This window comes from Microtus ochrogaster, linkage group LG4 (assembly GCF_000317375.1).
Source record: "Microtus ochrogaster isolate Prairie Vole_2 linkage group LG4, MicOch1.0, whole genome shotgun sequence".
NCBI lineage: Eukaryota > Metazoa > Chordata > Mammalia > Rodentia > Cricetidae > Microtus > Microtus ochrogaster.
Genome location: NC_022030.1, coordinates 6359234 through 6375771, shown reverse-complemented (window position 1 = coordinate 6375771; position 16538 = coordinate 6359234). Strand labels below are relative to the sequence as shown.

Sequence of the window (16538 nt, the reverse complement as noted above, 5' to 3'; positions counted from 1 at the left end):
CCTTCCTTCCTTCCTTCCTTTCTTCCTTTTTCCCCCTCCCTCCCTCCCTCTCTCCCTCCCTCCTCTCTCTTTCTTCTTTTTTTCTTTTTTTCTTTCTTTCTTTCTTTCTTTCTTTCTTTCTTTCTTTCTTTCTTTCTGTCTACCATCTACTTTTATCTATAATTTCTAACTAATATCTTAGGATATTAGTGCTTTAGACGAATTTATAAAGTTTAAAACCGAGCACTGTATAGCTGAAAGCAGTATGCAGAAGAATGCTGTAATCATCACTCATGTGCTTCTGCTAAAATGTCCAGGTTCTAGTAGCCCTACAAACTTTCTTCTTAATTCAAAACATATGAGAACTCTACACAACAATTCTCTATTAAATAGCAGTACAAGAGAATAGGAAGTATTCGAAGTCTAGACAAATGTGATACCTGTTTCATGTTTGACTTTTGAGTCATGAGTAGCCTTTAATTATTAGTTTGGCTATCATCTTGAGTTATGAATGACAGATCTTCCCATGCCTCTATTTACCTGACTGTGTGTATGTGTGTGTTTTGGGTCATTTTACCAATAATCTAGGCTGTTAACATGAGGAGCCTAGAGAAAATGGATGATACTAACATGACTACGTCTTTACCTTGTTTATGATGTAGTTTTAATGAACAAGTGCAAACGTCTATGTAAATCAAGCAGTTGAGACCATTCAGTTGCCCTTGCTACTGCAAATTTTACATTGTAATCAATGTAAAACTCATTGGGCAAACTTACAGAAGCCCCAAGGCTCTACAGTTTAGAACCTTGCCATGGTCTACACCATTTCTTACGTGGTGGTTAAGTATGTCACTCATACACTTTGCTGGATTCATTTCTAATCTATAGTGAGAAAAAATACTATTGACTTTCTTCCTTAGCAGGATAGTATATTTTATTGAGTCTGTAAAGGGCATTGATGCTATATCATCCCCCCCCCCACACACAAAAAGTTTTGTTATTTTATTGCTATTTAAATGCAGATGCATTGTGGGTAATTGGGTTGACTTCTAATTAGTTTGTATATATACATAGGTGTTATAAATGAGGGCATCTTGTGATGTTGTAATACCTAACAGTTTTATTATTTATCTTATAATCTCAGACTTAGTATGGTAATGAGATTTTTCTTGCATTTCGATCACATTTTTTTTGTTGCTTTCTTAAATGCAAAGCACACAATAGCATGCTGTCCTGGTGATCCAAGAAGCATGTGACTCAGAAAAATGGACCAAGACGTAAAATAAAGATCCTTTTTACATCTTCTAGTGCTCTACAAATATATTAATGGTGCTTATAAACTCACAAGTGCACTGATGCGCCTCCTTACAATGGAATAAGAGGCAGTCGGTAAGACATCGAAACAACATTGGCTCCATATGACATCAACATGCATAATACATTAGAAACAAGAAGCCTTCTTACCTAGCATGCAAACACATTTGACATTCTGATCAGGGTTCTCAAACAAGATTTCGCCACACCTCTGTAATAGAAAGACAACCTCAGTTACTTTAAGATTTCAAATGAGAATTCTCAAGCCAATATATCCATGCAACTGACATCACCATGTCTACTTTTGTTTTCTTTAATTGTCTGGGGCTTCTGTAGTAACGAGAGACTTTCCTGGGAGCAAAGTCTTTCAGAGGTTAGTCTAGGATGCATTGTTCCAACATGCTTCATGTCTCTGCTAACAGCTGACTCTATGCTCCCACGAGAAGTCATGGTTTGGGATGTACCTAGTTCCTAACGGTTTCTGTCTCCCACGAGAAGTCATGGTTTGGGATGTACCTAGTTCCTAACGGTTTCTGTCTCCCACGAGAAGTCATGGTTTGGGATGTATCTAGTTCCTAACGGTTTCCGTCTCAGTGAAGCATCCACTTAGCAGGCTCAATAACACAAGTTCCATCCTTCTCAGGGTTTTCAGCATTGACATTGTTCTGAACTATTCACTTTACACACAGATAAAGTTATTATCAAAGTTGAGTGGCTAGTGTTGAACTCTCTGAGATCAGGAAAAGGACAAATTAAGGAAATGCAGAGGCAGTGCAGGATTTTTCTGAACTCCCAGACTCAGGGAGTAACAACCTTCTTGCCTATAGCTTAGTTTTCATTTGCATTTGAAAACTGTTGTGCAAGGCAAAACTTAGCAATCCAATCCATTATTTGATAGGCCACTTTTGCATGATGAATATGATTGACAAATGGGATTAGTATCTGTGTTTATAAATGAACCACACAAAGCAATAAGAACATAAGGAATCTGACAGAAAAATGGATAAAAGATACAACACGTAATTCATAAGGAGAAAATCTGAATGGCCAATAAACACAGAAATTATATTAGGTTATACCAATAATTGGGAATAAATAAATTATACTTAAGATAAAGGGTTTTAAAAAACTCACTGATTTGACAAAATTTAGGAAACTGGAAATGCCAAGTATTTTAAAGAATTCAGAGAAATGTGAAGCTTTTATACTCTGGCTAGGGTATAAAATAATCACTGCAGAAAAATTGGCAAAGTCTAGCAAAGTTGAAAAGTTCATGCATTGTGATAGAGCAAGTGATTTTGTAGAATTTTAACTAGAGAAATCTTCAAAAACAGCTTCAGTGCTCTACTTAGAGAAGAAAAATGTCACTCATGAGTGTGCTCCTAAAATTAAACATAAATTAATGCTTCATATACCCTAAAAGCACATATAGTACACAACGAATTTATATAAAATAATTATACTCACAATATGGAATGCCAAGCATACATAATTTTCAAATTATACAAAACTTATACTTGTTATGAAAATATTCTATTAGAGATGGAGCGATAGTTCAGTTGAGGACAGCTCTTACGGTGCAAGAATGAAGATCTAAGCTTGGCTCCCTAGAACCTATGTAGAACCATGCACAATAGCATCAGCTAAAATCTTAGTACTCTTACTGAGGGACAGGAACTAGAGAGAGGAAGATACTTGGAAGCCTGTGGGCCAGCTAGCCAAGCATGTGCAGTGGGGAAATACAACGAGACCCTGTCTCAAAATATGGTGAAAGGTTAGGGCCAACACCTGAAACTGTCTTTCAATGTCTACACAATGTTCCATCCACACTTCACACACACACATGAACACCTATCACACACACAAGCATCACACACACATGCACACACACAACACTGTAGGTAAAGTGTAATATCATGCTAAAAAGACTCCATCTATTCTGAGGTTGAAAACACCTAAAATAGCACACATTCTTTATGCATACATTAATTTTCTAAAAAAGAAAACTGTGAACTGAATAATAAATGAGGCATCAAATATAGGGTGTGGAGAAGAGATCAGAGAGCCTACATATTATCTGTTCTTTAGATTATTCTTTAAACTCATTTTTATATGAAACATTTTGTAATAAGAATGAAATGGACATATCCAATATTTTGAATATCAAAGTGGCTCTTTGTCCAATGTAGGTCTGCTTTAGTGTCTCTGGGCTCACAGAGGCTACTGTTTGTTTTTATAACTTATTCTTACCACTTACTAAATTATTTCCTTTTCATTATTTTTTTTTTCATGTAGTTCTGGGTTTGGCCTGGTCTGGAACTCTGTGTGTAGTTAATGCTGATGTTCAACTCACAAAGATCGACCTGCCTCTACCTCTTGGGTGCTGGTGTTAAAGGCATGAACCACCATGCCCATGTTTTCTTTGCTCTAAAGAAGAACAGCAATAGAGCAGTGCGATCCATTTTTCCCTTTCTTTCAACATTCACAGCTTGGTTAACTCTATTCCCTAAAGGAAAAGGAACTCAAAATTCTTTACAGATAAATCTGAAATTCTCAGCTGAGAGAACCATTTTTTAGGTTGACCCACACCGTGTAAGAGATGGAAAGCAGGTTCAGAGACTGGGAAAGCACGCAAGGTTTGATGGGCAGTCACGAGGTAGAACTTGGAAGAACAAGTCTGGGCACAGTAGAAAGCTGCAAGAGGGCATTGGATTCTGAAGGTAAGAGGGTGCTGAACTCCAGATGGGGAGCCCAGATAATGAGTCATCTGCTGACTTAGTATGGTCTCTATCATGCCATTTAATCTCTTCACGCTTCATCTCCTTGGAAGTAGCATGGGGATGTTGATGAGTGCCACCAAGTTAGGTCAGGGAGCAAATATGGAGATTAACGATCCATGCAGTCTGACCCTACTGTTTCTTCCTGTTTTGTTTGTGTTTTGACCGAGGTTAAGCCCTTGAAAATAGCCAGGACCTATTTTCTGCATCACCTTCCTTTTAAAGTGGTATGCTTACAACCCAAAAGAGTTAACCGTTATTTTTAGATGAAAGGTCAGAGATTTCAAAGATGCTTTCAACTTCCTGGCAGAATATCTCGCTATCAGTATTTTGTCTGGGTTAATGACAAGCTTATAGGTATGCTGCCCTGGGAGAGGTGCCCTTCTTTCGTTGCAGGGACTTTCCGTGGCATTGTAGGTAGAGGTTACATAACTTCCCAAGTCTATGATAAGTTAAGGGCATCTTGAGATGTGTCTCTCAACAGGCGTGTGTGTCTGGCTATCAGGATCTTTCTTCCCTGGTCATGGACGAAGCTGGGAGGAATGTCTGAAACTCCCAAGAAGCACATGTTCCCTAAAAGTCATGCCCCGCCTGGGTTCACTGACCAGAGAAGCTCATTACCAAGTAGAAATGGGAGGTGTTGTGGCCTTCCTTTGAGGATGAGGGCTTCTGTTTCCTTGTCTATATCTCTAGCACATCTGGAAAATGGAGGAGGTACCCTTAACTAGCTCTAACTGTTTTGGCTTTTCAAAGTTGCCTGATGACAGTAACAGTTTTTTAAAGTAATGTCCAGAAGGGAACCTGACCATTCCCAGGACATGGCCCAAACCACAGTCCCCTTTTCATTTCTCATTGATACATAGTAGCATTTACCAGGCCTCCACTGCCCGGTTTCTTCCTACTCAACTGTGCAGCTCAGGCAATGACCTAATTCAAGAGATTAATTAGGTTAAACCACAGGGTCCCCCATCTAAGACAACTGTAGACTCCAGCACAGGGAAAGGCCCTGTGTTTTGTTGGGTTGTGAGGTCGGCAACCCTCTTCCATTCATACTCTAGCCATGTTTGCTGAGACTTCCCGTCTGGGCATCTTGATTCTGGAAGACTTCTGGTCATAAATCATCAGAATTATGTTGACTTTTTGGAGAGCCCATCTCCGTTTCATCTTCTGTGTCTGAAATAGCCAGATCATCTTGTGCCTGTCCAACAATTTCAGTGAAAACTAATCATAAATACCAAGGCATAGCCATTGTAATGACAACCCAAGATGTTGGAGCCATGCTAGCAATAAAGAAATCTTCCTAGCACATGCTCATTGAAGCACATGGACTCCACTTTGTGAGAACTTATGCATGTGAGCTCATTATCTTCACAGACCATGAAGAATCAACCCACTTCATCATGAGTGACCCTAACATGTCCTCTGTCTCCTCAGTGCTTTTATATGTCAGACCCCTGACAGCTCTTGGATGCAGACTTTGCTAACATTTATTGAATTTGTTCTAAGTCTTATCAGGCCTATCATTTCCTACTTTCATCATACTCCTGCAACAGTAGAAAGCTGAGGCAGAGGCAGGAGCACTTCCTGCAGAATACTCTGTTTAGTGAATGAGAGTCAGGGTTGACAGCTGACAGACACATAACCAAGATTTATGGACTACCAGATATTGGCTACTTTGTTGTTCCTTTACAGCACTGGCTAGGTAGACTGTGCCTCCAGACATTCCCTTTACTCACCCATTAGCTTCTGGCTTTTTGCCAGAGAGCTCAGGCATTAGATAAGTCGGACTTCATCTCAAAGTCCATTGCTCCCTTCTCTCATCTTCTCTATCATCTGGGGTCAAACCTGCTCTCCTAGCTGTAAAGTAGGGTCATGTTATCTATGTTATAGAATCATCTGAAATTTAGTTTTAACTCATTATCTGCAAGGAAGAACTATATTCAAACCTTACAGGCAAAATTGAAGTATAAAAATAAGGATAAACTTTCAACTCACTCATTAAAGCTCTGTGCTAATTCTCATAGTACTTTTCAGAATTAAAAATGAAGAAATGCTTAGAACTTAAAAGTCAATATTTTGCAAGTTGTCTTCCAATTAGTATTAGTTAAGAGTTTTGTATATTATGCTTAGAATTTGACTTTTGCTCAGGGAAGTTTTAAAATACTACATCTGTCATTCACAATAGCCATAATAAGGGATGAACATCAATGGTTGGATGCCTAAGGACAGTGAGAACTTTTTCAAAATAGGATATTATTTAGTCAGAGAAGGGAAGAAGGTAATTCTATCATTTGCTACAACGTGAATGAATATGTAGGATATCATGCTAAGTGAAAGAAACTGAGTACAGAAAAACAAATATCATATGATCTCACTTATATGTGCAGTCTGAAAGAACTGAATTTGTAGAAGCTGTGAGCAGAATAGCAGTCACCAATGGCCAGAGAAGAAGAGTTCAGTGGTTACAAGGGTTCACCTACACATGGAGAATAATATCAACAGACCAATGTACAACATGCAACGACAGTCCTCAAATGCACCGCACACTAGGAAGCTGCTGAGAGTGTGTTTTTGTGTTCGCACCACAATTGTACATATTTCAAAATATTATCTTTATGCTATAAACGTGTCTGCATTTTATTTTCTCAACTGAGAATATAGCATAATAACTTTTCTCAACAATAGAAAAAGATCTCAACGTTAAAGCTGGCAACATTTTAAATGTAAAACTTTTAATTTCCACTAACTAAAATTGTGTATTCCAGTAAAATATACAATAAAATATGTATCTCTTAAGTAAATTGCATTTTTTCCATATCTTTCTCATAGTTTGAAAGTTGACAATAGCAGTAATTTAAGAAAACACATTTAAGTTCTCAACAGCTTTTTATAAGTTTTCCTTAAAGAAAAATTAGGTCTGCTGTGAGACTACTGTTCCAATGCCAGTAATATATGCACTAGGAATTATTAGCTGCAGTGACGGGCTCACATTTTATTCCCATTGTTTAACTTGTCACATTCTTCAGACAATTGATACTTTATTTTTTCTGGTTTTAGTGCATTTTTTTTATACTGTTATGAAACTTGCTATCACTTAGTTGTAGAAACCTCCCAGCCGCCCTCCAGCAACTAATCTGTTTAGAAAAAGTCTTCTTGTGTCTGAGAAAAGAGAGGGCAGCAGCCAACAACTGAAAACAGAGCCCCTCTCTGCTGGGAAGCATCTGTCAGCATCAGGGGAGGCAGTAACAGTTTATTGCAAGTATGTAATGTTAAATACTATCAAAAGGTGATGGAGAGTTATGACTCTCTGATTTTGGTCCTCCTACATTTACACTGCTCTTGCTTTTAGATTGATTTGATGAAGGGATTCGAGCGTTTGGAAAATCATTGGAGGATCTGGCCACAGTCTGGGCTTTTACAAAGGACTGCAAACTGGCTAAGCCTGCTGTGAGCTCAGGAGGCTGGTGGACTGCACTGGGAAAGTGGAGAATGGGCAGCCACCACCGAACTGTTGATTTCAAGAACACAGCACATGGCAGCTGTCCAGGGATCACAAAACTTTTGGCACAGCAGCCTCTTGAGATCCGTAAAGCCAATGACTGAATATTTACTGTAGAAAAAAAAAAAAAAAACCCAAAATCTCTCTGACTGTGCTTGACGTACTCACAAAACAAACAAAAGTAAAACAAATCTTCAACACAAACCAGGATCATTTTGGAAAACAAACAAACAAACAAACAAACATCAAAACTGAGTTTCTTGAGTTTAAAAACAAAACAAAACAAAACTAACAAAACTAACCATGGTCAAAAAGTTGGGAAGTCCCCGGACTTTAGAACCTGCAGTAGCCTGAGAGGGGATATACTGTCTGGTCATTTGTGCTTAGGATTTAGTGAGTGCTGCTATGTAGCCATAGCCACACTGTATGCAGTTGCAATGGGACAACGACGGTTCAAACCTGACATTAGAAAGATCTTTCAAAATTGGTTTCCTAACGGTCAGGGTGGCACATCCCTATAATCCCAACACCCAAGAGGCAGAGGCAGGAAGATCACAAAATAGAGACGTGTCTGGGGTAGATAGAATATTCAAGGTCAGTCTGAACAGCAAAGGCAAGACTGCCTTGCCAAAACCCAAAAGATGATGATGTGGTACAATTGGTGGAGCCCTTGCCTCAACAGTATGAAGGCTCCGGTTCAGTCCTCAGCTTCACACACAAAGCCAAACAAATAACCAATAAGCTCCAGGTAATTCTGGTTTGCTTTCCTCCCATCTTACAGTTTCCCTAAGCAGAAAGCAGGATGGTGCTTATTAATATCTGGCCCATAGAGGGCAGGGCTAGAGAGGAAACGTTTGAAGAGCATCCATGAGGTAGGGCGTCTACTGAGACAAAGGGTTCAGAACTTGGAACCCATTAATGTCTCCCAGATAAGTTAGGAAATAAGTGAATACTCATAAAAGACATTGGAAGAGTGCCAAATTTGTGCAAGGACTGTCCCGTGAGTGTGGGTACCCAATGGGATGAGATTCAAGCCTACATTCGGTCTTCCTTTAGCCTAGTATAAAGTCAGAATATGCAAAGTGAAGGGATGCTTCAGTTATGGTACCCAGCCGTGATGGACTATCACAGAAGGCTCTACTTCAGAGAAAGAGGTGACCTGTGGCTGGGCCTGGAAGATAATAATGAGCTATCAAGAGACACACTCATACCCCATCACAGGGGAAGATGCCTGAGCAAAGCTTGTAGGATCAGATAAGGAGTTTCCAAAGACTAGAGCAAAACCACGGGGGTCATAGTAGAGGGCTTAATCAAACTGGTAGCCATGGGTGAGGCTGGAGGAAAGTAGGGACCTACAGTGAATTGCAAGTCTTTCGGGCCTTGGAGGAAGGTTTGCTTTGGGAGAGTGGAAACAATGAATTCTTTTAGTTTTGTGACAAACAATTGTAATTTAACCACATCATATATCTTCGACCAATGGTATTGCCTATAATCTTTTTTCTTATTTTAACTTCCCCCTAAAGGTACCAGAGCCTGACGTAGCCCTCATTCCTTTTTCTTGAATTGTTCCATAGAACGGCTATGACCTAAAGAACTCTCCAGCCGCCCAGTGGAAATCTCGTGTAAGGCAGACTGCCGCTGCTGTGGAAGCCATTAGCACCTTGTGTGGAGGTAGGGCAGCTTCCCCGCTCCAGGAGGATATGTTTTCAGGGTCTCTTTCTTCTCAGTGGCTCAAGTCCACAAGTATTTTTCTCAGCCCCACCTACTGTGTGGGTGGCACCGTCAGGCCTTCCTCTCTGCACACTGTGGCAGCTCTCAGCGCTTCGGTACCAGAGGCCAACAGATTTGGAAGTAGGGCAGATTTCAGCCTGGGCTTGTGTTTTCCTTCCTGCGAAGGAGCAGATTTCCATCCTATTGCAGGCTGTTAAAACGTCAGGCTAATAAGTTTTCAACGATCTGTCAGTGCCGATCTACAGCAACAAGCTGGCATGGCCTTTGGATCCTGGCCTCGTGGTCCAACCCAACCTCAGCCAGTCAAAATAAGAGACACAACAGCAAAAGGGAGAGGGAGAAAAAAAAAAAAACAAATCATCACCCCAAGTCAAGCAGAAATTCTTAACAAATCTATTGTCGCCAATTGCCAACAGCAACTCTGTGGTCTGCCTAACCTGGATTGACCCTCGGGAAGGGCCGCCTCTCCAAAAGCTCTAATTAGCCATGGTCGGGAGTGACTTGAAAGACATTTATGCCATTGCTATTGGGAAACGGGCCTACCTGCTTTTAACAGCTTTGTTTATTCCTCAGTCAAAGAACAAAATGTTAGCTCAATGGCGTATGCTTTCTATTAGGGAACGGCCAGCAGCAGCAATCTCCAGAGAGTCGCTCAGCATTTTATTACAGACCCCTATTTTTAAATGTTTAAAAAACTACTTATTATGAACCAAAACTTGGAAAACCTGGTTAGGGAGGGAGGGAGGGAGAGAGAGAGTGAGAGGATGAGAATTAAATTACTAAACAAATGTCCAGAGTGAACTGCTTTCTGTCATTCTGACCCTAGACAGTAGCAGGCACTAGAATAACTATGTCCTTCTGGTAGACCTCCTTCAGGGAGACGCGAGGGTCAGATGGCACACAGGGTGGTTAGCTGGCATGCATTGAAATGCACATTGAAAACTGTTCTTTCACCATGTCATTAACATGACCCTAGCATCTAGGCAAGCACAAGTCTAGAACAGCTGCATCTGAAGACTGTTGGCCCAGAGTGTACCTGTCACATCTCTCTCAAGCACATCCAGCTATTGCAACTGAGTAGACACCTGGATCTGAGGATTTGGGGGTGGGGGAGAATCCTGGTATGGGCTCTGCAAAATCCTGTGTATCAGATACAAACATATGCACCCCAAATCTGAACAGTGCAAAACTTGAGTGAGAATTTTGCGGCGCAGTTTCATATTTTATTTTTTATCTTAGGGTCTCCAGGGTTGACGACCAGCCATAGCCAAAAATGTTTGATGTATACATAGTGAGTTTTTAAAGGTGAAGTCAAGAAATAGTGGAAGAAACAGGAAGAGGTATAGGAGAACAGAAAAGTAAATGTCATTAAAACACTTTAGCACGTTGAGGTTCAAATCCCAAACCTGGCCCTTAGTAGTTGTATGATCTGAAGCCCATTTGGCTTATGTTTCTGAGTCTCAAGGTGGAGATGAGGGAGGAGCACCCCTGATAATGACTCTCTCCCTGTCTCTCTCTGTCTCTGTCTCTCTCTGTCTCTGTCTCTCTCTCTCTCTATGTGTGTGTGTGTGTGTGTGTGTGTGTGTGTATGTATGTGTTATAGTTTGAATGAAAGTAGCCTCATAGGCTTCTGTATTAGAACTCTTGGTCTCCAGTTGTTGAAACTGGAAGGGATTGAAAGATGTGCCCCTGATGGAGGAGGTGTGTTGCTTTGAGGGTTCAAAGCCTACACCTTTTCTAGTTATCTTTCTCTCTTTTTCTCTACCTCTTGCTTGTGGATCAGGTGTAAGCTCTCAGCTACTGCTCCAGTGTCATGGCTGCCTGCCTGCTCCCCACTATGATGATCATGCACTTTAACCCTCTAGAACCCAAGAATTCCCTCCATGAAACACTTTCGTCTATATGTTATGATGTTTTGGTACAGCAATAAAAAGGTTAGTCAGTGTGTGAACACCTCTCTACTGTAGACCCTATAATGTGACCATTATGAACGTAGTTTGTGGTAGAAAAGAGGGAGATAGGTGCACAGCCACTTGAGGGCGCTCTACACGACTTACAGAGCACAGTTCCTTCATCAGTCATAGGGCCTGGCGAGGAAATATATTTTTCTCCTCCCATGATGAAGAGCACTAGTCTAAAGGAGGGAAACCTGCAAAGCTAAGGTCGAGAGGTGGATGTGGATGGATGGTTATAGTCAGCCTTCCTCCTGCATCCTTATCCTTGGTACCGAGGAAGGGTAAAGGATCTAAATGAGTTTAGGAAATGGTTTCTTCATGGGGCATCAAATTGTCCATCTCCTGCTCAGTATGGAAAAGCTTCTGAAAGATTGTCTGAGGATATGAAGAAGAGAAGAAGCATCATTGTTACTCCTCGGTTGAGATCGAAGGATGAGATGAACTGGGAAGTCATTTATTCTAAGCAGCATAATTGTAGATGCAAAGAACTGAAGGTGATTGAGGAAATGAAGTCCAGAATGGGTTCAAAAAGATGGGATTAAGATAACCGGAAGGATTTTGGAGTTGGGAAACATGAGGCTGGAGAAGGTGGTAGGGACTGGATTGTCAACACCGTGCTGGACTCTACTTAATGAAGTCACTGGAAGCGATAGATAGAGCCTCTGCTCCAGGTGGTGGAATGTTCCCCACAGTGTTCCTTAAGATCCGATGATGGAGCACAGTATAGCAACCATACATGCTGACCAAAGATGTTGTCCCATTGTGGATGCTTTGGGGTGGGAAAATGTCCTGTTAAAAGTGAGACCATCTTACTGAATATCATGACATCTTTGCTACTATCATTAATACTTCTAGTTGTGACAATCAGCCAAGTTTGGGAGGGACATCAGAACAGCTCATCCCTTCTGACTTCCTGCCTGCTAACATATCCCCATGGGGCTCAGTCAGATGGTTTTATGTTTAGCAAATTTACAAGGCTTTTGGGAAGAAGAGATTGTAGAAACGAGAATGCTACTTTGAGTTTCAAGTTGAACATGAAATATATTCCAAAGACCATAGCCTTCAGAAGCATGCATAGGGTAAAGGCTGAGGCTGAGTACATACTGAAAAGAGGGATCTGGGTCAAAACCTGCGTCCCAGAAGACAGGACAACTAGGGCATGCGAACAGAAGTGGTCTCATGGAAGAGCATGCTGTATTGCAGAAAAACCATTCCTTTACACAGTTATCACCTTCAGAGAGAGAGAGAGAATCACAGGGACACAGAGACATCCAGAGAGAGACAGAGAGACAGAGACAGAGAGCTCTGAACCAGAATCAGACTCCACGTCCTTGCCACATCCCCAACAGAACTTGTAGCAAGTCACTGCCATCCCTGCTGCACTAACGTTCGGAATACCTGCCTTTCTGTCTTCCTCTTTGTCACCAACAAGTAAGTCCTGACAATCACTATACAACAAACATGTATTCCTAATTACCACACTCCAGCCATCTGGCCAAAGGGTCTAAGCTTGAGACCTCATCTTTCTTTATTTACCCTGCAATTTTCAAGCTACTTTATGAGGCCCTGCAGATAGCAGAAGCTTAATAGATAATATCAGCAATATCCCCCAATCTTTGCGGAGGCGTCACGATTCAGAGACTCATGGGACCCCACCCAGACGGCAACTGAATGAATATTTACTCAGGACAAAGGAGTAGTTATAACGGGCTCCTTGCAGCCCAATGCCACAATGTTTCTGTACATAAACCAACAATTAAATGTAATCCTATATACTTATAGTTTTAAAAGAAATTCAAACCAGTCCTTGGAACTAAATAACCCCAGCCCTAGAGAAAATCACTTCCAGAAGATCAAGCCCAACATATGAACACAGGACCTCTGAGCCACAAAGAACACACTCTTTTCCACAGGGGAAAGAACTTGTTGTATAACCATTCGTGAGACCAAAGACTCAGATGTTCCCATGAACAATCAAAAACCAATTACTGGTCAAGTCATATTGGCCGTTTCCATAAGGACAACTCTGAAACACAGATTTGACCTTAGGCAGAGATGTCTGCAAATTCTACTAGGCAATCAACTCCCAGTAAGAGCTGGAAAATCCAGTATCTCAGAGAAATGACTGATTTCATAAGCTTCAAGTGAACACGAAATACTGAATAATCTGGAAATACCTATATTCTTCTTTGACATTACATGTTCACCAAGAGAACAATTAAAAGTCATCTCATCTTGGCTTCTCCCTCTCTTCATTAAGATAGGAATTTTCCCCCTCTAATTTCCTGCTATTCCGCTACATCTAGATGAAATTCTATCACATATTAAGTTCTCAAAGAATATTGCTCAATAGACAGAATGAATGAGCTGGCTGAAAGTATACCTACCCATTCAATACATAGTGATAGTCAAGGTAAAAACTACAAGATGGTGGGACTCTTAAAAGGAGAACGTGTGTGTGTGTGTGTGTGTGTGTGTGTGTGTGTGTGTGTGTGTGTGCATCCATTTGTGGAGACTGAACCAGGCAATATCAAACAAGCATCCTATTACAGAGGTGACTCATAGCAGAGTTATACCTTAAAATAAATTCAAGTTAACCAGTTTGATGCCATGATTCTTCTAAGAAGTTACCTCATGTTTATATAGCCTAGCCTTTGCCATTTTAAGACTAATGAATTAACAAAGTGGGATTAATATGCATTACATTGTCTCTAAATCTCATAGCTATTTCTCCTTTAAAACAGCAAGCAATAATATGAACAAAGACACAAAATGCACAAATTTACTGTGAATGCCATAGGTGGAGTCCCTCTTGAGGGCATAAATTTCTCCAAGTGTTATCGTTTGAAATATAACTCTCTCTGAAAAGCCCCATGGGTGTCTCTTTCTTCCTGCATCCCCCTACAGAATGTCTATCTATATATCTATATATACGGCACACATGTGATATATATATATATATATATATAGTATATTTAACTCTCTCTGAAAAGCCCCATGGGTGTCTCTTTCTTCCTGCATCCCCCTACAGAATGTCTATCTATATATCTATATATACGGCACACATGTGATATATATATATATATATATAGTATATTTATGGTATGTATCAATACACATATATGCTATTTTTTTTTCAACCATGCATCAAGGAGCACTCATTAGGTAGGTACTTTATGCCAATATTTCCAGATGCCACTATTCAAAGATGACACATAGATCTCATGCTTATATAGCCTAGCCTTTGTCATTTTAAGACTAATGAATTAACAAAGTGGGATTAATATGCATTGCTTCAGCTCTAAATCTCATAGCTATTTCTTTTAAAAAAAAAACAGCAAGCAGTATTCACATGAAACAAAAACACAAAATTTGTTCTAAAAGATTAGGATTCATACCAGGAAAATAGAGGCTATGTCCCCTAGCAAGTATTTCAAGTATTTGAGTAGAAGGTTGTATAAGGGCCTCTTAGGGTTTGATCTTAGGCCCTGATTGTGCTGTGAATTCTCGCTCAAGTCAGTTTTCTTCCTTGAGACACTTTGTGCTCCTTCATAAGCAGATAATTACTGATTGGAATGTGAATTTTTATTAGTATTCATGTTCTTGTAGGAGGACTTAGTAGTGAAAATGTAAGCACCAAAAGAGACTAAGTATCAAAAGAAATAGAAAGAGATAGTTCTACCATTGATTTAACTGTAAGTTGTTAAAGACTTGGGCATGGGTAAATTTAGTCAGAATTTAGCATCACAAAAGTTATGGAATCCAAAGAGAAAAAGACTAGAAATAAGTAGACAAAAGAGTAACGGGGCCTTGGAAAGAACCAGTGCACTTGACAGTGAAATTTAAGAATCCTGATGAATATATTTTGTCAACTTATTGGCTCTGGGATTAACTAAGAGGCACACCTCAGGGTGAGTTGGTGAAGGCATTTCTGGAAGAATTAACTAAGCAGGGAAGAGACTCCTCTAGAGGGATCAGCACTTATAAAAGTGGTCCAGACATAAAGAAAACAGCGAAAGCAGAGCTGTGTTTGCCTTCTGGCTTTCACTCCCTGCTGGTTAGTGCATCTACTTCCTTGAGGCTGTTGCTGTTGTCATCCCTACTGACATTGGAATCTGCTGCCTTCTAGTGTAGATTTAAGAACAGTGATTCTTCAGGTCCTCAGTGTCAGACTGGGACCTGCTGAGGCTGCTGTCAGCCTCTCCAGTTTACAGTTACTGTTAGACTGTAGACCCTGTATCCTCTAAGCCAATCCGATAAACTCCCTCTAGAATATGTATTCATTTCATCACTCCTGATCCTTTAGAAAAACCTCACTAATACAGTTGCTTGGATCATCATAATTTATTGACCTCTTTATTCAAGTATTTGTACATAATCATACTGTTTGTTTAACATACTCCTTAAACATCTTTTTAGTCACTGTTTAATTAGAAAATAATGCTTAGACTATTCTGCATGTAGATCTAATTTATTTTTGTTCCCCACTCTGACTCTAGAATAGGCTATATGCCAGTGTGAATAACTGTGTTTACATCACAGGTCTTAAAATATTTACTTAGCACCCATTTTAAAGTCCTATTACTGCAATGCTTTATTCTGCAGAAACTTTACTCTTGATGTCCAAGTTTCATTGTGATATACATTTGTTTCTTTCATTATACAGAGCTCACTATCCTCTGTACACCTACACCAGCATACCTGGGTACTACCAAGGGTATGAACCCAGCTAAGTAAAATTCTCAAAATGTTCTCCCAGTGGCATGCTGTACACAGTTCTGAGGTTATTGTTGGATTATACTCAAGTTGAAATCTTATTTGCTTTCCAGTTTTCAAGACAGTAGCCATTCCCTTGTTATATTTTTTTCATAATATATGTTATCATTGCAAGAGAAAAGTTGTGCCCACTTCTACTTATTTATTATTACAATGGAGATACTAAGCCTTTGGAATCAGGAAGTAATACCCAGCGGCCCTGTTGGCTTCTTACTCCTCACGTTCACCCCTCATTTCACTTTCACTGATGCTGACCTTCTTTCGGAGGCCCTGCCCTCAAAGCATTTCTTCATTTCAGTCCCCAGAGGATTTCTTCTAGTTTTCCTTCCCCACAAATAAATCATCATGATGTTGTATGATCTTCTCAACTGCCTTTTATTTAACCAGGTCTTTGACTCTTTCTGTTGTGCTTTCCTGTTGCTTTAAGGGACAAGCCACGCCCACTAACATTACCTCTGACCTGCCCGCAGCCATCTTGGGCCCTTCCTTTTCTGCTTCCTTTACGTG

The 16538-nt window shown here is 40.2% G+C and overlaps 1 protein-coding gene across 1 annotated transcript in view; it reads right to left on the bottom strand.

Moving 5' to 3' along the window:
- Positions 1–16538, bottom strand: part of Pde7b (phosphodiesterase 7B) — a 321725-nt gene that overhangs the window by 225086 nt on the left and 80101 nt on the right. Inside the window, exon 2 of the mRNA XM_005360960.2 lies at positions 1444–1504. Coding sequence (XP_005361017.1) covers positions 1444–1504 — 61 coding nt within the window. The remainder of the gene's footprint in view (positions 1–1443; positions 1505–16538) is intronic.